Here is a 21502-nt window from a genome sequence, read left to right as displayed (position 1 = left end):
GGGAAATCCACAAGACTCCATCACTCTACAGGATTTTTGCAAACCCCCTCCAAAGCAATCTAGGCCTAAATTTCATCCAGGAAATAAAACAATGTGCACAATGTGTCCACCCTGCTTAAGTCAAACGTAGTCGCTGATGATGACAGAAGGGCCTGCACTGCCCCTTTCCACAGACCCCTCGGTGTCCTAGCTACACCCAGGGGATAAAACTCCCTCAAGGACTAGGGCTTTGATTGGATGATAATATACTCCTGTTTTACACTAAAGGTGGTAGGTTTCAGCACACCCTCCACGTGACCGTCCGTTTGGCACACGTACGCGCGTGAACACACACACACACACACACACACACACACACACACCCTTTTTCTGGCTCATAGTAGACACATGACTTTCGCAACAGCCAGAGTGATCCTGTGAAAAACGTATCACACATCATATCATTCCTGTGGCTCAATGCCCCCAGCAGTGCCCACTCACTCACCGCTACCCCGATATCAGAGCCCCTATAATAGTCTAAAGGCTCTTGGCACCCCCCCATCTGCACTCCTCCTTCCTCCCCCCATCACGCCCCACTAGCTGGCTGCCTCCCCCCTCTCCCGCTCTCCTCTGCCCGCGCCCCCCACACTGGCTTGTCTCTCCTACATGGCCAGTGTTTCTCTGTGTGTCCTCGCTATCATTTCCTCGGTCTGGGTCTCCACAGAGCTCGCTCTCTCGCCTCCCCCAAGTTTGGCTCAAATGTAAGAACCTGATTTCTCTGACCAGCGTATTGTGAGGTGCAAGCCGCCCTCCAACCCCCGCCTGCCCCACCAACACTGTATCTCCCTTCCTTGCCTGATTTTTCTCTATGGTATTTATCTCTTTCTAATGTATTACTTATTGTTTTCTTGTGTACCTTGTCCACTTCCTCCCTTTAAAAATGGAAACTCCAGAGATTTTTGTCTGCTTTGTTCACTGCAGTATTTCCAAATACTTAGGACAGTGTCTGGTCATAGTAGATATTCAATCAATATTAATTATCCAAATGAATTTCACCACTGAACACATAAATAAAGAAGGGACTGAAATTCTACCATTCAAGGAAGGAGACAGTGGAGATGAGCCTTCCTGGGCTCGGTAGGAATGCAGGCAAAGTCAAGCCCAATTTTACTTCCACCCCCTCAGTGTCCAAGGAGCCTATAATTGCGAGACAGTGCAGTCCAGGCCATGGGCTCACTCTCATGTGGCCGTCCTCTGCCCCCCAGTGCCAAGCTTCTGGTTATAAACTAAGCTGCTGCTTATGACTCCAGTGTTATATTTAAAATCCACCGCAGCACCTGGGTGGCTCAGCAGGTTAAGCGTCCAACTTGGGCTCAGGTCATGATCTCACGGTTTGTGAGTTCCAGCCCCACGTCAGGCTCTGTGCTGACAGCTCGGAGGCAGGAGCCTGCTTCAGATTCTGTCTCCCTGTCTCTCTACCCCTCCCCCATTTGTGTGCATATGCTCGCGCACGCTCTCTCTCTCTCAAAATAAATAAGCATGAAAAACAATTTTTTAGTAAAATAAAATCCACTAATCCTAGAGGGCCTGGGTGGCTCAGTGGGTTAACTGTCTGATGATTTCAGCTCAGGTCATGATCTCACAGTCATGAGATCAAGCCTCATACCAGGCTTTCTCTCAAGGTGTGGAACCTGCTTGGGATTCTTCCTCTCTCCCTCTCTCTCTCTCTCTCTCTCTCTCTCTCTCTTCCCCTCCCCTGTTCATGCTCTCTCTCTTTCTCTCAGAATAAATAAATAAACATTAAAAAAGATCCACTAATCCTAAGAACTCCTTTGGCGCCCAGTGAGCGTCTACCCACCTCCACTCTCCAAAGCCACATGAAGCCCCTGGGCCACACCTCACAACATAGGCTACAAGGACAGAGGGGTCCACTGTCAACAAACACCCAACATGAATCCAGAACAGAAAAAGCCGAGAGAAAGAAAAACATATCATTCCACCCAATTATTTAACTAGCCAAGTGTAGATCAGCTAACATACTTGGTGCCGGGCACAAACTCCACTCTGAACTTGTGAATCTAACAGTAATTTAACTTCCTGTTTGGAGAAAATATAGAGATAGATGCATCAAGTTCTAGTCCAGAATACCAGTGGCCACAAACCTTTTCCTGTGTATTCTGCTAATGACGGGGGCGGGGAACCTCTATACCCATTTCCTTGTTTGTACCGGTATGAATAGAATACCCCAAGGGAAAAGCAATACCACCTTACTTTCAGCCTCTCTTTCCAGCCTTTGTGGATTTTCTCTGGCCTCGAATCCCAGATCTCCAGTCTGCTAGTCCCAAATTGTTTACCCCACACCATGCATCTTCTAGCTCCTAAATGTGCAATGATAATGTGTCAGGTACTTTACGTGCACTGTCTCGTGTAAACCTCTCAGCAACTCGAGGGGGAAGGTGTTATTACCGCCCTCATTTTATAGATTAGGAAACTAAGGTTGGAGACATGAAGTGACTTTCCAACGGAGTCCAGAGCTCAAATTGAAACGTCTGACTTCAAAGTTTACTTTCCTCATGACTACACCATACAGCAAGGTCACAGAGGCTAATGCATTACCAATTAACTTCTTGAAATAAGTACACACGGAAATAAAACACAAGTCTTTTGCAGCATGAAAGTAAGATGTAGGGCTGCATTTACATCTGTTAAATGATGCATAATGTAATAAGGCCACATAAAATGGAGCAGGCAAAACAGGAAATTCATGATGAGCATATACATGAATATACGATTTTCAGAAATGTTACATTTTGAGAAATGTTTACTAAACACTGACTCAATGATGAAGAGAATAATCCCCCAGTTCAGAAGGCCTTATGTTATTAATACTACACAGAAAATAAATATTCTTTTTTTTTTCTTTTTTTTTTTTTTTTAAACATTTTTATTTATTTCTAGGATAGAGAGAGACAGCGTGAGCAGGGGAGGGTCAGAGAGAGAGGGAGTCACAGACTGAAACAGGCTCCAGGCTCTGAGCTGGCAGTCAGCACAGAGCCCGACGCGGGGCTTGAACCCACGAACCGTGAGATCATGACCCAAGCGAAAGTCGGACACTTAACCGACTAAGCCACCCAGGCGCCCCAATAAATATTCTTTAAAGCAAACATTAAAGTCAAATTCAGAAAGTGAGCTATGGGGGCGCTCACAAAAACCCGCTTTTGCCATCTGTCAAAAGTCAGATAGGTAACGGCACCACAGCTTCAGGCCAACATCCTGTTTGAGATCAAAGGCTTTTAGAAAAGTTAAGAATGTCCATCACCCCCCAAGGCTGAATTTGTGGCCACTCAAATGGTAAAATCAGAAAGCTCCAGTAGAAACTATAGGAGGAAAGAAAACCTAGAGTCATTGATTTATTGCGCAGGGGGGAGGGGCTATGCTAGTATAACTGGGGAGAAGTAGTTCTGTCCTCTTTTTTTTAAATTTTTTTTACATTTATTTATTTTTGAGAGACAGAGACAGAGCACAAGTGGAGGAGGGGCAGAGAGAGGGGGAGACACAGAATGCAAAGCAGGCTCCAGGCTCCGAGCTGTCAGCACAGAGCCCAACGCGGGGCTCGAACTCACAAACCGTGAGATCATGACCTGAGCCCAAGTTGGACGCTTAACGGACTGGGCCCCCCAGGCGCCCCAGTTTTGTCTTTTTCTTAAGGCCCAAAGAGATTTCCATCTGGTGTCCTGTCAGTCGTATTATGAGCACCGTGCAAAAAGCAGCCATGGATAAATGGACAAAGAGTTATCGAAAAATTAACTCAAGATAGAATCGTCAACAGTACCGGGAGACGTTCGAAGTTAAGATCTGATTGTGAGGAGGAAACAGGAGGCGTGTGTTTGGGATTTGTTTTCAAAGTCCGGGGCAGGAGGGCGAGGGTGGGGGAGAAATGCTATTTTGGGGTAAGATTTCTATCTGGTATGAAAGTTCACCTGGGAGAGGAGGCTAACCAGAGAGTGTGTCCACTGAAAACAAACCAGGACCCACACGAGCCTTATCACTGGATCCACCTGGCCCGCGAGTGTATACCGTTTCTTCGGGCAGCCCAACCCTTCCCTATAAAAGCCAGCCCCGCCGAAGTAAGTCTACTCAACGAACTCTTGAGACACAGATAAAATTCTTCCTTACTTCATAAAACAATAAAAGAAAGTAAAGCCATCTGAGTAAGCTTCATGATAAAATTAATAATTCAATTCTGAAATTGAAATATAAATCCGAAAGCGTGGGAATACTGCGATTATAAATCTCCACACCAGAAGCTTCCAGCAGTCCTATAGCCTAGGTCGCAAGCATGAGACTTTTCTTTCCCCCTTTGTAAAAATAAAGTGATAAGAACTGTGTCATTTTTCTATGAAGTTTCAAGCCATATTTCTTCCGGCCTTTTCCATTTGAAATTGAAATTCATTTCCCAATAAATATTCTAACACCATTCCCCTACGAGCAGGACCATCCATCAGAGAACAATTTCATAATTGTTTCAGAAGCTCACGGTGCACATAATGTCACAGAGGAAAGGTCCTGGGTGGAAGTGATGATAATTATTAAACCTTGAAAACGAGAGTGAGGTCTTCAGAACGTACTCATCAGACGAAGAAACAGACCCACGTAATTCAAAGGCAGGTTAAACCCAGTGCCTGCAAAGGAGGGGGGAAAGAGAACACACCCACTAGAAATTTCATTTATGGAAATTAGCAGCATTGAATGCCTTTTGCAAAATTCAAAGTTCACCATGCATGTATCTCCCTTCTATACCATCAGAAAAATAAGGCTGATTTTGCTTTGCTTGACTTCTGTTGGTGAACCTGCGATGAGTTGGCTGGCTCCTCCCCCCACCTCTTAAAAAAAAAAAAAAAAAAAAGATATAGTGAAGGCTTAACTCCTAGTACCTCAGAATGTGACCTTATGTGGAGGTAGAGTCTTTACAGAGGGAATCAAGTTAGAACGAGGCCATGAGGGGGGGCCTCATCCAATGGGACTGCTGTCCCCATAAAAGGGGGAGATTTGGACACAGAAAGACACCCAGAGGGATAATGATGTGAAAAGACACCAGGAGGAGGAGGCCGTCTACAAGGCAAGGGGAGAGGCCAGCCCCAGTTCCATCCTCACAGCCGCCAGAAGAAACCAAGGCGTGGACACCTTAACTCCAGACCTCTGTCTCCCAGAACTGGTGGGCAGCACAGTTCCGTCTGTGACGGAAGCCACCCAGTCTGTAGTCCTCGCACAGCAGGCCTGGCAACCTAGCACGCAAGCCGTGAGGGCTTTTTCTTCTGGGCCTCACACACCTTCTCTGGCCTTGCCCACAGGAGAATTTTGCTAGGAATTAATGTCAAATGTATTAGGCCGTAATTTCTGCAGCCTGTCTCTTCTTCTGCTTTCCAAAACCAGGGCTACTTTCCCATCTCCAAGACTCCCACGGAGCCCCCTTTCACAGATAATTTCTTAAAAAGAATAGGCAGTAACGAGTATAACTAGTACCTACGTGGTATCAACTCTCTGAGTCAGCTGTGAGGACGACCTCACTCAGTCCTGACGTCACCAGAAGGGGTGGGAAGTACTATGGCTGTCATCGACAGAGCACAGTCCCCCTCCTTCTGTAGATGGAATAACTGATGAAGCGTCACCAGTTTACAGATGAGGAAACCGAGGCACAGTGAGGTGAAGTAACCCAGCGGAGAGCCAGAGTCTGCTCCCGTAATCCCCCACCACGTCCCCTGTCGTTGTTCGGGGCCACGGGTCATGGGCTCCAGGTCGACGGTATCCTCAGGTCCCTGAGGTGCCACCCATCTGGACCTTGGGACCCTAACGTCTTCCAGTTCCGCGATGAATGACGAACGGCTTGTTGTCTTCTTACCATTTGTCCTCCGAACATTCACTTTAATTTCTTGATGATGTTTGAAAACCTTTTCTAGTCGTAAACAGCTTCTTCTTGGTGAGAGGATGAAAACGAACTAGAAACCAAATAACTCTCCTTCCTTCCTTCGTCATCTTTTATCATCACTGCATCTTCCCGGAGCCACGGTTCATCGTTGGTCTTGGAACACGAGTGCATTTGAAAGTTACTTGTCTTGGGGCGCCTGGGTGGCTCAGTCGGTTAAGCATCTGACTTCAGCTCAGGTCATGATCTTGCAGTTCGTGGGTTCGAGCCCCGCGTCGGGTTCTGTGCTGACAGCTCAGAGCCTGGAGCCTGTTTCAGACTCTGTGTGTGTCTCTCTCTGCCCCTCCCCCGCTCACACTCTGTCTCAAAAATAAACTATAAAAAAAGAAAAAGAAACTTACTTGTCTTTAGAATTTTTTACAACCATTGCTCACGTGGGCTGTCAGCTTTCTTAGCCCTAACCTTACCGTCTGTACATCAAGAATTCTTGAATCCTCAGTTTTTGCCATCTTTTACATTGTACATTCTACTCACTGGAGCTCAGAAAGCCTCCAGGGGGTGCCCTACGTGGCTTTTGGGTTTGGGGTTTGGTTTTTAAGAGGCATTCCCTTTTCCTCACTCATGGAAATAACCCATTTTCAATCAGAACTTTATTTTCCAGAGTCTTCTACCTCACTGAGCCACCGTTCTTTCTATTCCTTCTTTCCTCTCCTCAGTAAATCACATAAAGGCCAACTGCCAGCCCAGGACCACTCACACACAGTCCCCCCCGCTCTCCTGAAGCCGGCCGTGTGGCGTGACCGGCAACCCCTCCTTTCACCCCAAAGTCACAGGGACCACTTGGTCCAAAGTCCCCACAGCTGCTACATCACCAGCCAGGCCTTCCTTATTTTCCCCATGGAGTCCGTAGCAACTTGAACACAGTGACGCTGTACACAAAAGGCAAAGCAAAAGATCAACCGATACTCTTTCCAATTTTCAGCGGCTCATCAAACCTCCCCTCCCCACTGCATCCAGCCTTGGTGCCAACGCGGAAACGTGTCGTGAGAGCTTGGGTTGTCTCTCTTCCCATCTGCCTGCGTCGGGGCCCACTTCCACGTTCCCCAGCATGCCTCCACCTTCGAGTCTCTTTCTGTCTATACATGGATCCACCTTTCAGACAGGTTTCTTTTTTAGCACAGCAAGCCTCCCTGCTGCCGGAAGTTCATTATCAGCTGGTCCCACACACACACCGGTGACACTGCCAATCTCGTGAACCTGCTTGAGGGTCTATGCGTTGGTACAGACGGATGAGCTCATCAGCGCCCCGCGGCTCTGTCCCTCCCGGGAATCACTTGATCCTTCTCCCATCCAGGTACTTCTTTTATGTTACCACCTGTTTTCTCCTGCTGGGGAATTAATTTTTAAATCCTGAGTAGCAATCTCTCCTGACCCGCCAGAGACGGATGCCGGTAAGGAGGCCCGCTGTCAAATGAAGGACTGTTTCCATTCAGAACAAATGCACTTTTACAGTCAGTCCACACGTGTTAATTCAGTGTCTGTTACATACCCATCACGGTATAAGGAAAAACCAATATGCCTTTCTTTCAACATTTGCGAAACTGCCATTACGCGGGACACTTCTTGGGCAAGAGCCCCCAGGTGCAAATTACAGGTGCCTTCACTGACCACTCACCCCTCAGGTACACGTGACCCAAGAGACACACAAATAAACCAGCTTCCTGACTCCTGGCCAATTAAACCTGACATTACATAACTGCCATTAAAAAAAAAGAAAGAAAGAAAGAAACCACAGAGGCAAACCCTCTAAACAGGATTTTCCTTCTTTGGCAGCCTCTGAGGAAGAACTGTTCTAATATGGTGTTTCTATTCCTGACAGGAATAACCCTTAATTATTATGTGCCTTAAGCATCTAGAAATTTTTAAATAGAATTTCACTTAACGTTAAGAAAATCAGAAAACTACGTCAGCGGCAACAGAAAGGACTTTAAACAGAGAGAGAGAAAGAGGCAGAGACAAAGAGGGCTGGCATGGGGGAGAGGGATGGGGAAGAAGCACAGATCTTGATAAGTTACCTCTAAAGTTCTGGAAATCTGAGCAAAGAGACAGCAGTGAAAAAAGTCAGCAAAGAAAATTAAATTCTTCCATAAGAGAATGTAAAGGTTTGTCATTTATCAGAGATGCATGCATTCATCCTCAATCACGTTTTGTTTCAGCAAATAAATAAATCATTGTTACTTCCCAGGAAAAAAATATTTAGATATGCAAATGAATATGCACATTGCCTGATATTTAAATACAGGGTTCACTTCTTTTTTTTTGTTCATTTTCAAGAAAGAGAGAGAGAAAGAGAGCACATGCAGGAGGGACAGAGAGAGAGGGAGCAAGAGAGAATCCCAAGCAGGCTCCTAGCTGTCAGCGTAGGGGCCGATGTGGAGCTTGAACTCATAAACCATGAGATCGTGATGTGAGCTGTAATCAAGGGTCGCTCACTTGCTTAACCCACTGAGCCACCCAGGAGCCCAGGAGTTCATTTCTAAACTTTGAAAAACATAGTTATAACAAAGTGATTGTTATAAAGTACCTATGTAGACATTCTTCTGTTTAGTTGCATGTCGGTGACCAAAAAATCTAGCAATAAATTTCAATAGTTCGCCTAAATTCTCCAGCGGTAGCTACCATTCATGTATGTTATCAGTCCAAGCACTGGCCAGGCCCAGCTGCAATCGCCACACAGATGCTCATGGAAAGAAGTCTATCCTCTCTTGTAGAGTCAGCTCGGTCAGCCAGAGACGCCTGGGGTTGAGCTGAATTGCTCAGACAGCCAGAGGGGAGCTCAACCACATTCCCGGCAAAGCTAGCTGGGCAATGTGCTCTGTCGAGGGGACATTTACTGAGCACACAGTAGGTGCTGGAGTATACTAAGGCAATTGGGACGATTCCTGCTCTCAAAAATGATAATTTGCTAAAGGAAAGACTTGCTTGTTTATGAAAATAAATCTAGAGTCTTCTATCAAGGTTTCTTCCACAAATAGGTCCTCTCACCCACCTCCTGTGTGCATTCAGCAAACAGTTCACCATTTTTTTAATGTTTATTTATTTATTTTTTTAATGTTTATTTATTTGTGAGAGAGAGAGAGTTGGGGAGGGAGAGAGTGGGAGGGAGACACAGAATCCCAAGCAGGCTCCAGGCTCTGAGCTGTCAACACAGAGCCCGATGCAAGACTCAAACCCATGAACCGTAGGATCACAACCTGAGCTGAAGTCAAACACTTAACCGACTGAGCCACCTAGACGCCCCAACAGTTTACAAATCATACCCAACATCTGTTGATTGACTAAGTTGATATGGTGGGTTCTAGATCATCATTCTTGTCCTAATGAGACAGGAAGTTTCACAATGTGAAACAACAACACTGTGTCAACAGTTCAAACAGCGTATCTGATGAGGACAGTGAGAAGCACACCTGTTGTATCATAAAAAATCTGACCTGCATTTGTCCCTGCTTCCTGGGACATACTCTAAATAGTTGGAATTTCCCAAGTAATTGGAAATATCTTTGTTATCCATTAGTCTTGATCCATACCAGAGTTAGGCTAACAAGATGGCTTTGGCCAGGACTGGCCATTCCAGAAACCACGTGATCAGAGGGCTGGGCCTTTGAGTCGGGCAATATCAGTGGACGTCCTCCAGGGAGGGGAGGGGGTCAAGAGATGGAATAATCACCCACGGTCAATAAGTCATCACGTCTGTGGAATTACACCCGAGTAAAACTCTGGACGCCAAAGCTCAGTGGAGATTCTCAATTGGTTAACACATCAACGTGCCCACAGGGAGACACATCCTGATTCCACAGGACAAGGGCAAGAAAGCCCCGTGACGAGGACCCTCCCCACCTTCGCCCCATGGGTATGCTTATTTGGCTGGTCCTGATTTGTATCTTTTACGATAATAAAACAATAACCTTAAGTACAGCACTCTTCTGAGTTCTCTCCGTCCCGTTAGCTCATTTTAGCTCATTGCGGGAACCCTCATATTGTAGCCAGTTTTCAGAAGTGTGGGTGGCCTGGGGACTTCTGAACTTGCAGCAGCCATGGGCCCTGTTGGGGACCGCACCCTTAACTTACGGAGTTGACACTAATTCCGGGTGATTAATGTCCGAACTGCATTGCAGCATTGCAACACCCATTCTCAATTCCTTAAAAACAAGCCAGAAATAATACCTTTAAGAAGTCAAGCTCTTGCAGCTGACCTTATCTCCCCAACCCCCAAACCACCTCCACCCCAGGCTATGAGCTGCCATGGTCCACTCTCAGCAGACAACTGCCTCCAACAGGCAGATGAACACAACACAACCAGAGTAGAGGGCAGGCCCTGGGCAAGTGAGATCACTGAGGTATAAAAACAACTTGAGCACACAAAGACAGCCCAGTAACTAAAAAGCTCAGGATGGCTTCACAAAGACTATCGTGGCTGTGCATCGTAAAGACGGAAGTAACTTTACTTTTTTTTAACATTTATTTATTTTTGAGAGGGGGGAGGTAGGGCAGAGAGACAGGGGGACAGAGAATCCACAGCAGGCTCCGCACTGACAGCAGCGAGCCCGACACGGGGCTTGAACTCACGAGCTGCGAGATCATGACCTGAGCCGAAGTTGGGTGCTTAACCAACTGAGCCACCCAGGTGCCCCAGATGAAAGTAACTTTAAAAGAGGGGAGAGCAGGAAGGCATAAGAACAGCGTGAGTAAAGGGTCAAATCGTGGGTCAAATTTATTAAGGATGAAAATTTTATTTTTTATTAACTCCTTACTGTGTGCTGAAACTGTGCTCAACGTATTATTTTGATATTCCAATGAGTCCTTAAGCCTAGGCTAATATCATACCCATTTTACAGATGAGGATAGTGAGACTTAGCTGAAGAAACTTGATGAAAGCAATGGGCGAGCCACCCAGTATGACTGGAGAAGAGAAAGGGAGACGGAAGTGAGCAGGGGAAGGTAGATGGTAAAAAGCCCCCCGGGTGCCTGTCAGAAACCTAATTTATTTTCTTCTGTAGGCAACGGGGACCCATCAGAGGTGTCTGTGCAAGGGAGTAATACGCCCAGAGCCACGATTTCAAAAGAGAAGTGTGGTGGCAGGAAAAGCTTTCAAAAAGAGAAAGACTGGAAGAAAGAGACCAGTTAGGGGACAACGGTCAAGTCAGTGGCCAGATATGATAAGACAGCCTGAGCACAGGCAAGGACACAGGGAATGAACACAGCGATGGGACAAAGCGGGGACAGGTGCAGAAGATGACAGAGCTGCTTCTGGCTCTGGCACCCAGCTGGATCGGGGGAAGAGCAGCCAGGAGCGGATGGCACCGACATCCAGATCATCAAAAATCCGTCAGTCCTGGGGCGACTGGGTGGCTTAGTCGGTTAAGCATCCGACTTTCGCTTAGGTCATGATCTCGCGGTTCATGGGTTCGAGCCCCGCGTCGGGCTCTGTGCTGACTGCCAGCTCAGAGCCTGGAGCCTATTTCGGAGTCTGTATCTCCCTCTCTCTCTGACCCTCCCCTGCTCACGCTGTCTCTCTCTCTCTCCTAGAAATAAATAAAAATATTTAAAAAAAAAAAATCCGTCAGTCCGTCCACTGTCTCTGTACTGACGTGTGCGCTGACCGCGCTGCTCCTGGTGCTCGTCACGTTGCCTGATTTGGTGAAGTCCGTGCTCTTGATCAATTACAGATAACAAAGTCACATGTAAAGACCAAATTCAATACTGGACTGCAATCGGCTGACTCCACATCCCAGACCTCCGGCCCTCGGCCGCGCACAGCCGCCCCATTTCCCCACGCTTTCTGTGACTGACTTGCACCTGCCTTTGATGGATAATGCGCATCAGGGGATCTAATCAAGGATTTTTGTCTAAGTGGCTTTTTAGACCGTGGAGCCGAAGCAGAAGTCTAAGAGACCACCAGTCCACCGATCGATCTGATGCTATTCAAAAACACACACGTCGAACTAGTTTTCTTCTGGCTGCTCCTAGGACTCAATGGGAAGGAGTCAACAGAGAATGGGGAAAAGGAAACAGTAGTTGAACGCAGCGCCACGCCCTCAAAGACTCCACAATGAAAACTGCACAGCCGACTACAGACAAAATTAATCATGGGCTTCCAGCACCGGAATAAATAATCCTTGCTGTTCAAACCTGGTCCTTCTCACAACTTCCTGTTTTCAGCTTACGCCTCTGCCCCACATCTAGGCTCCGCAAGAAAGGCTGCAGAATGTTTTATTCACTAGCAGAACTTCAGAATCAATAATCATGCTTTTACTAAGCCTGTGAAATGTTCTGGGTCCTCAGCTCATAAATATTATTCTAGATCCCACTTTTCTCACACTGCTAAAAAGCCTAAGGCTTCCTCGTAACACTAACTGGAGGAGAAGAGAAACAGAAAGGAAAAGAAATTCAACTTTCTGTTCCTCCAGGGATGGAGTTTGGAGGGGCCCGAGGCTCTGGAGAAGGAGGGTGTCTTGGGGGAGTATGTCTGTTCTCTCTCACACTCCTGACATCCCCAGGAAGCACTGTGCCTTTGTAAAGCACTCCTCTGAAAACGTTTAAAGAAGACATACCAAAATGCACCCTTACACAGGCCCTTGACACATAATCAATACCCCTTTAAGCGCACACATCTATATCTTGCATTAACCTTGCATTTCACTGTGATTTAGGAGATACGGGCATCGTCTCCAAATCTTCTCTTATCTGGCGTCATTCCATAATAAATACATCATCATAAAGAGCCCACACAAGGAAGGCGCCTTTCACAAACACTTTTAAGTGTGGCAGAACTCAGTACCTGATGTGTAAACATGGTCTCCTGCGGTGATTTGGAGAGATGCTAACGTTCGTGAGATACCACCCACGGTTCAGTAAGGTAACTGAGAATCAGATCCGTTTGCATATGCACTGGAAGCTTTTTGTTCAGTTCAAATAAAACATCTCCACCCTTCACTTTCGATCCTCCAATTTTACCAAAAATACAAAAACAAAAACAAAACGCTCGTCATCCTCCTGCATCAGGTCTATGTCAAGGAGCTAAAGGTTGCATCTTTTTCTACGCAGTATGTAACTAAAGTCAGGCAAGGTGTGTTACAACTGAGGCTAACTAGAACTCCCACAGACCACAATAACCACACACAGACATGGTTACTTTTAACAATGTGACATTTTCTCCTCTCTTTAAGGGGGAAATAGGGAGACAACTTTCTGTTTATTATAAGTAAGGGAGGGGACAGGGGCTCCTGGGTGGCTCAGTCGGTTAAGCAGCCAACTGCAGCTCAGGTCACAATCTTGCAGTTCGTGGGTTCGAGCCCCTCGTCAGGCTCTGTGCTGACAGCTCAGAGCCTGGAGCCTGCTTCGGATTCTGTCTCTGCCTCTGTCTCTGCCCCTCCTCCACTCATGCTCTGTCTCTCAAAAATAAATAAATGTTAAAAAAAAATTTTCACTTTTTTAGAGAGAGACAGAGTGCAATCAGGGGAGGGGCAGAGGGCAAGGGAGACACAGAATCTGAAACAGGCTCCAGGCTCTGAGCTGTCAGCACAGAGCCCGATGTGGGGATCGAACCCACAAACCGTGAGCTCATAACCTAAGCCAAAGTTGGACACTTAACCGACTGGGCCACCCAGGTGCCCCAAGACAATTTTTTAATAAAATAAATATAAATAAACAAACAAACAAGAGAGGGGACTGACATTCGTGCATGAAATGGGTGTCATTTGATGTGCTAAGGCTTACAGATATTTCCCCCATTTAACTTCTATAATGTTCCTGTTAGGTAGAAATTAATCATCTTATTTCACAGATCATAATTAAACCCAGAAGAAAACAAATGAACATCAATAAGGAATCTTTTAGGAAGACATGCTTTGAAACCGAGCCTGTAAGCAGTGAGTAAGCTACCGTGTTCACTGTGGCCTGACAATGGCGAGCCTCAGTGGGCAGACTTCAGCCCTTGGCATTCACACTTTGTGCCACCTGGCCACCACACCGCCATTCAGGCTCCCCAAAGCCTGCTCCCAAGCCCACTTCTCACACCACCCCCCCCCACCCCCCTGNCTCCCGATCCGGGGGGTAAGGCAGGACCACACTGATACAGCCTGGCCTTCACACTCACTGAGGCAGCTAATCCTTATGGAGAGCTGAGCGCCAGGCTCTGGGGGCACACAGTGAGCAGGCCAGATGTCCGCAGAGCCACCCCAAGCGAGAAGAGGACACACAGGCAGACAACACACGGCTCCTTCACAGGACGATGACGGCTCTGCCGGCGGAGCGGATCCCCCAACGGGTGATGGGGCACGGGGCACGATGGGGCTGGCACCAACAGCGTGGAAGCAATGGCTGTCTGAGTCCACGAACTCAACGCACACAGTCCTGTGCTCACCATCAACCCGCAGTGCTCTTTGACGTGCGGGGCGCTGAGAACATGGAACAGGTATTTCTCAAACCTTCTTGACCACCATTTCCAGTAGAGATATTTTTTACATCATGATCCAGTACACACTGTATACACAAAATTAGGGTGGGGGGGAATGAGGGGCGCCTGAGGGGCTCAGTCAGTTAAGTGTCCGACTTGGGTTCAGGTCACGATCTCGTGGTTTGTGAGTTCAAGCCCCGCATCGGGCTCGGTGCTAACAGCTCAGAGCCTGGAGCCTGCTCTGTGTCTCCCTCTCTCTGTGTCTCTCTGTCTCTCTCTCTTTCAAAGATGAGAAGCTTCAAAAAAAATTCTTTAAATGTTTGCCAAAACAATACTCACTTCACTACTTAGATGCACTCCAATATTCTCTCTCTCTCTCTCTCTCTCAGTTCTGGAGACAACCCTCTAACATGACAACCCACAGTGTGAAAGACATTGGTATAAACCCTTTAACAGGCATAACTAATTATTTCTTTGCTATACTTCCTCCTCTCCCTCTACCCCCTTTTTCCTCCTTCATCCTTCCAAAAACGTAATTCCACTGAGGAAATAAAAGCACTACTGTCTACAGGAGGTCCACTATATGCCAGGCATGCTGCACTGTCTCCTTAGTCTCACACAATCCCAGTGGGGTGAGTTACCCTTCCCATTTTACGGAAGAAGAAACTGACGCTTAGAGATCAAAGGACTTGCTGGGTGGAACACGACGGAGCCAGGGTTCAAATCCAGTTCTGTCTTGCTTCAAAACTCCAATTACACCACAGTGCCTTTCGTGAAAAGTTCCTAAGTAATTAAAGCCAACTTAATCGCAAGAATTTCATAAGTCCCCTGGAGATAACTCAAGCCCTTGGAGGGTTACAGAACCGGATTTGAGAGGTCTAAACAGAGATAAGGGAAATACGTGGTAGAAAACTCTCAGGTTTAAGTTGAATTTCCTTCCATGTCCTCAGAGCACCCCGCGGTAAAGGCCTTAACAAGGGTTGACCAGCAGAGAAATGGTAAGTGAGAGCCCAGTGGAGCGCTGGCCTAGATAATCACCCTCAAGACAGGCTGGCTGAGTGGCACTGACCCTTCTGGGTGGCTCATAATGAGCACCACCTAGCTCAGCAACCAGGCTACAGATAGTCAATAAATATTCACAAGACGAACACTAACACAGGCAGAGCCAAAGTACAAACGACGCACCACTCCTACTGGCTTATTTTTAACATCCCCCAAAACTATTCTAAGTGAAACTATTTGCTGAAAGAGATTCTTATTTGGAAAAATTGTTAAACATATTGAACACAGATATTTGTGTTTTCAGCCCCATATTTAAAAATACATTGAGGGGTGGGGTGGGGAGGGTTGCGCCTGGGTGGCTCAACTGGTTAAGCACCTGACTTGGGCTCAGGTCCTGATCTCACGGTTCATGGGGTTGAGCCCCACCTCAGGCTCTGTGCTGACAGCTCAGAGCCTGGAGCCTGCTTCTGGGTCTCCCTCACTCTCTGCCCCTCCCCTGCTCACTCTCTCGTTCTCTCGCGCTCTCTCTCTCAAAAATAACTAAACATAAAAAATATTTTTAAAGATACATTTGACACAGGCATATTTGATACAAGGCATATCAAATGTGGGCAGATGAGGACAAATTTTCAGCCCCCGAAAAACTCCCGCAGAAGTGATGACTTGGGGAAATTATTGACAAGGTCCTGCTAAACTATTGCATCATTAACTGGGCCCTCCCCTGACCTAAAATAACTAGACCTTTAGTGCCAGTACATTAACTGGCCAGTCATTGAAATTGCTATTTCTAAGCGGTAATATTGCTCAGAAAATTTGACGAAACGATGTATAATTTTTACAAACACATAGTAAGTGCAATTTTGACTTGTATCCATAAGTTAAATAATTTATTTGTCAAATGGCCTTGGGGTTTATATTCTTTGTTGGGTAGTTTAATTTGGCATATAAATTCACATACAAAAACGAGGTATGTTGGGGCACCTGGGTGGCTCAGTCGTTTAAGCAACCAACTTCGGCTCAGGTCATGATCTCGCGGTTCGTGGGTTCGGGCCCCGCGTCGGGCTCTGTGCTGACAGCTAGCTCAGAGCCTGGAGCCTGCTTCAGATTCTGTGTCTCCCTCTCTCTCTGCCTGTCCCCTGCTGCTCACGCTGTCTCTCTCTCTCTCTCCCTCTCTCTCTCTCTCTCAGAAGTAAATAAAAATCATTAAAAAAAACAAAAACAAAAATGAGGTATGTTTTTTGTTTAATCATCTAGTGTTGTTTTCCCAAGATCTCTGAGCAATAAAAATATTGCCTGGTCCTCTTTTCTTTGCAAATTTCATGATGAAAAAAATTCTGAATGCACTAAAGAATCCATTGCCTGCTTATGAAACATAAAGGCTATGAAAACATGACGTATATTTAAGTAGACTAGTTTGTTGTAAATGTTTTAAGAGCGTGCACTCCTACATTAGGAGCTAAATGTGTATGAAGCCCAATCTTCCATCTAGTGGGTAACATACTTTGATCATTCTATCAAAAGATCAAAATTTAAATATTATGTAAATTATATTTTATACATGTTCTCCTTTGCATGAAATCAAACAGAAAACTTCTTTCTTCTCTAAACACATGAGAATATACGCGAGCAACATATTTAAAGGGAAGAAAATACTCACTACTTCATTCCATTAAAAAAAATGCCCCCACGTATCAATTAACATAAAAAGCCTTTATGTTTTCTAAAAATAATCTTAAATGTCTGTTTACCCTTTCAAATTTTTAGACACATTCTTAATATTTATTTTAAAGGTTGCTGGTAATTATGTATGTTTTTTTAACAAGAAATGCTACATAAGTCCTCTTCATGAAACCTCTGATAGATTATATAAATCAATAGAAAAGAAATTAAAGAACATTGAATCTCCACTAATCAAAACAGTTGTCGGTTACACAACAACTAAATGCAAAGTATGAACCTTTATTGGATTCTGGTTTAAAAAGAAAAAAGCAGCTACCAAAGACATTCTTAGGACAATGGGTGAAAGATGAATGTAGACAGGACTTTAGACATGAAATTTTCGTTAATTTTCTTGGGTGTGACAGCGGCTCTATGATTGTTTAAGAAAATGTCCTTATTCTGGGGTTACCAAGGTGGCTCAGTCTGTTAAGCATTGGACTTTGGCTCAGGTCATGATCTCGCGGTTTGTGGGTTCAAGCCCCGTGTCAGGCTCTGTGCCGACAGTCCCAGAGCCTGGAACCTGCTTCAGATTCTGCGTCTCCCTCTCTCTCTCTCTGTCCCTCTCCCGCTCACACTCCGACTCTCTCTCTCTCTCAAAAATAAATAAACATTAAAAAAATAAAAGAAAATATCCTTATTCTTGGAACATGGAACGAAACTACGTCTAGTTTTCAGGGATGAAATATCAATGTATGAAACTAACCTGACACATGAAACTGACAAATGGTCTGACAATAATACATCTGTACACATAACTGAACAGAAATATGAGGCAAACATGACCAAATGTTAATAACAGTAGAATTTCAGTGGAAGATATAAAGACGTTCATTGTATTATTCTTTCCATCACTTTGTGTATGTGAACATTTTCAGAATAACAAGTTGAGGGGAGAAAAATCGCCATTTTCATTTAAACATGTATGTATATCAACTCCTGAACCAAACTAGGCGCAGATAAAATATTGCTCTACATGGGTACGGAATGTTTCATTTTCCCGTAACAGTATGCTTCAGAGAATCAATTTTCCACCATTGACCCAGAGAAATTGTGGCAACCCTTCTGGCCAAGTGCATTGGGAACAGCTGATTGACACACACCACCTGAATTAGAGCAGAGGCATCAGAATCCCCAGAGGGTAATCCAGGCTGCCCAGTGAGTTTACAAGGCAGCCTGTGCCCTTGGAAGAGTAAGAATTGAAAACAGGGGCCTTCCGGCCTGGAGCCTTCACAGCAGACAGAATGGGCAACTTCACCAGGCTCCATTTCTGAAGACGGCAGATCAAGCTGTGACATGAACTTAAAGCTAAATTAAACACACTGACACCATCAATTCGGATCATTCACCCGCCAAAGCTAGATTTCGGTCTTCCCCTGTCTCTCTGCTCAACAAAGTAGACCACCAGCTTTAATATTAAGAAAGCTGAGATGCCACCCCCCAAATTCCACTTAAACCTAACATCGAAGCACTTGAATTACATAAGAAAGTTTAAAAAGAAAATCTGTAAGCGTTTGGTTTAGACATACCTCAAGTATTTAAAATTAGATTCCCCCATCCTATGAAACAACAGAGCAAGAGGTCTGCTAACTACAGTTAGAGACCCTTTGTTTTGGGGTCCAAATCGCAACAGTTCCGGGCACTAGTTCACTATTAAGTCAGACTGCAAACCAGCCATCCAGGACTTGGTGCAGAATCTGAGCACCTTCTTTAACGGGACTGAACTGAAAGTGAGCAGTAAGCACTGAGTTTTCAAGTGGTCCTGGGCAACCAAGTCTCTCTCCTTCAGCTGGACCTCTTTCCTTCTGTCCTTTTAGTTTTTACCATTTCTTTTCTCCTTAACTCAATTCTTTATCTGTCTGTATGTCTACATGTACACACACACATAATTACGTATGTATATATGTTATGGCGTCTCACATCATACGAAATGTAATTGTTCCCTCCTCAATTTCTTGCTCTCCTGTCTTTCCTCTTCTGCTCCCAATTCCTCCAGACCTATCAGGGCCACCTGAAGGCACTGTTATCACCGGGTTTAACTCTAGGATGTGGAGCTATAAAGAATCTTGATGTGGCCCATAAAGCCTAATCGAATCAGGCTACGGGCTGGGGTAGTTATGGGAAAATGGTTCACTTTCCTTTAAACGAAAGAACAATTATCTCATTTATGGGTTATGGAGACCCTTTCCCATCTAGGTACTGCTGGCCGCCTTTGATGTTTAACCAGTCGCCCATACCTCTCTTTAAGAGAAGCAGGAGACCATGACGCTGGCGTCTCATGTTTTATTTCATGTTATCCCCATAAGAGGCAATGGGAGAGGAGGGCTGAAAACATCAATGAGTTTGGGCAATACCTGTGAACTTCACTTATCCAAAAAAGTCCTGAATTCTGTTCAGTGCTCCCATGTTTTGATTTCTTGAAATTTTTCTAGTCAATCAATAAGCAATAAACAATAGCTAGGACCAACAGAAACACAAAGGGAAAAAAAAAAAAACAAAAAAAAGTTCTTCACCGGAGAGGTATAAGCACACTACGTTTGTTTACCAAAAATTTACTGTCAATGAAAACACAGTCCCACGAGTGAAGTGTCAGGCAACCATGGGCCCTCCATCTCCAGAAGGCCTGACCCAACCTATTTCGAAAACTCTAGAGAGAAAATGGATGTCTGGCAATATTCCAGCCAAAAGGCTAAGGGTCCTGTGACACCTGCAGGCCGGATCAGCCCCCACAGGGCAACAGGGAAGAAGGTGGCTCAACAATCAGGGCCAGAGCTCACAGTTGAAAACACTTCTGGGTGGGAGGATGCTCAAGGTGTGGGAAGACACATGCCCCAGGGCAGCGAGGTAGCCTTTTGGAACCAATGGCCGATTTCCAGAATCTAGGAGTGATCTGAACCCTTTCCTGAGGATTAGCCTCTCAATGCCTCCATTTCTTCATCTGTCACATGGGGATAATAATAGTAACCCTCCGCCACCCAAGTCACAGAGTCTGTAAAGATTAAATGAGTCAGTATGCCTTAAGTGCTTATACCAGGGCCTGGCACACAGTAAGCACTATGTAAATGCTAGCTAATTGCTAGCAGTAAGCGCTAAAAGCTCACCTACAGAAAGCCCTGCCAAAGAAAGGTTGCCTTCTTTAATCTCCCCCAACAGACCGGCCACTAACTGGCCAGAAATACCCATGTCTCAATTCTGTGCTTGCCTGTTTCAGCTCTAGAATCTCTGGAACAGTCCCAGCTAAGATTAAGCAAGACTCCTTTCCCTACCAACTAGGTTCAGATATAAAATTGCAATATGGCAACATCACATGATGAAAATGGAAATCTGACATGCACTTCGGAGCCCACACTTTCTCGGTGTGTGAGTTCTGCAGCTTCTAACAAACATCCCCAACTCGGCCACACCATGAACCTTAGAACCTAAACTGTGGGAGGGCACCCACAAATGACCCTGCACATTAAGAAACACCCAAGTGCAACGACCTTCAACAAAGTCCGTCGCCCCAGAGTGTGTGGCATAAACAAGTCATTGGCCACTGCCACACCTGCGTGACACAGTGAGTCGGTATTTCAGAACAGGCAGATCTACTCACTTTTCTGTTCTGAGCTGTGCCACACCTGGCACACGGTGTTGACAATACTTACGCATTACAGTAGGGCTTCTTTTCATAGCCTTTGTAGTTGTTCATGTTCAGAGCCATCTTACAGACCTCACAATGGAAGCATCCTTTATGCCAATACTGGAAAAAAATAAATATTTAAAAGTTTAGCACAATGCCAGTGCTTTCCAGGATGGGTACAGAAAGGAGATATTTTTCGTGCACCGCGGTCCCCACCCTTAGTTGAAAACACTACAACAAAATGATTGTAGGTAACAGTAGACGCGTTTACCTCCTTTCAGTTACGTAAATAAGTCAGGCAGCTATGAAAATTGAGTTTTAAATGAATCCCCATCGCCACATACAGACTCAGACGCCAAGAACTGTCAGGGCTCAATCCAGGCGCAGCCAGAATGGAATCCTAAACTGGTTAATAACGGAGACATGGCAACTGTGTAGTAGCCTCAGAAGGAAAACGAATCCAGCCCAAAGTGCCTAAACACGGAGTTTGTTGGATCTCCATAAATAGGTGTCCACGGGAAGCCGGGCAACCGTTGCGGGGAGGGAGGGAGGACTATGTAGGTACCTTTGCCCCCCCTCCCATCCCTGCCCAGCTTCTGCTAAATTGCAGGAAAGGTGGACCCCGTCCGGGAGGGCTGACGAGAGGACGGGGTGCCCTCGAGACGCATTCGTATCAGCACAGGGACAGCCTCCGGCTGGTCCCAACGCTCAGTCACTCAGGACAGCGCCCGGCTCGCTCTCCCAGGCTGTGCAACTCCATCCACGCCCCGGGAAGGGCAGGGAGCGGGGCTGCGGGGGCCGGGCCTGG

General features: G+C 45.9%; 1 protein-coding gene across 1 annotated transcript in view; it reads right to left on the bottom strand.

The window, feature by feature from the left end:
- The window catches only part of LOC144238602 (LIM zinc-binding domain-containing Nebulette-like), a 217911-nt gene that overhangs the window by 195783 nt on the left and 626 nt on the right, over window positions 1-21502 (bottom strand). Inside the window, exon 2 of the mRNA XM_077772448.1 lies at window positions 20720-20814. Within this exon, the coding sequence (XP_077628574.1) occupies window positions 20720-20775 (56 nt within the window). The 5' untranslated portion in view covers window positions 20776-20814. The remainder of the gene's footprint in view (window positions 1-20719; window positions 20815-21502) is intronic.

This window comes from Crocuta crocuta, unplaced genomic scaffold, assembly GCF_008692635.1.
Source record: "Crocuta crocuta isolate KB4526 unplaced genomic scaffold, BGI_CrCroc_1.0 scaffold96, whole genome shotgun sequence".
Classification (NCBI taxonomy): Eukaryota; Metazoa; Chordata; class Mammalia; order Carnivora; family Hyaenidae; genus Crocuta; species Crocuta crocuta.
Note: the sequence above shows the minus strand (reverse complement) of the source record. Positions and strands in the feature narration are given on the sequence as shown.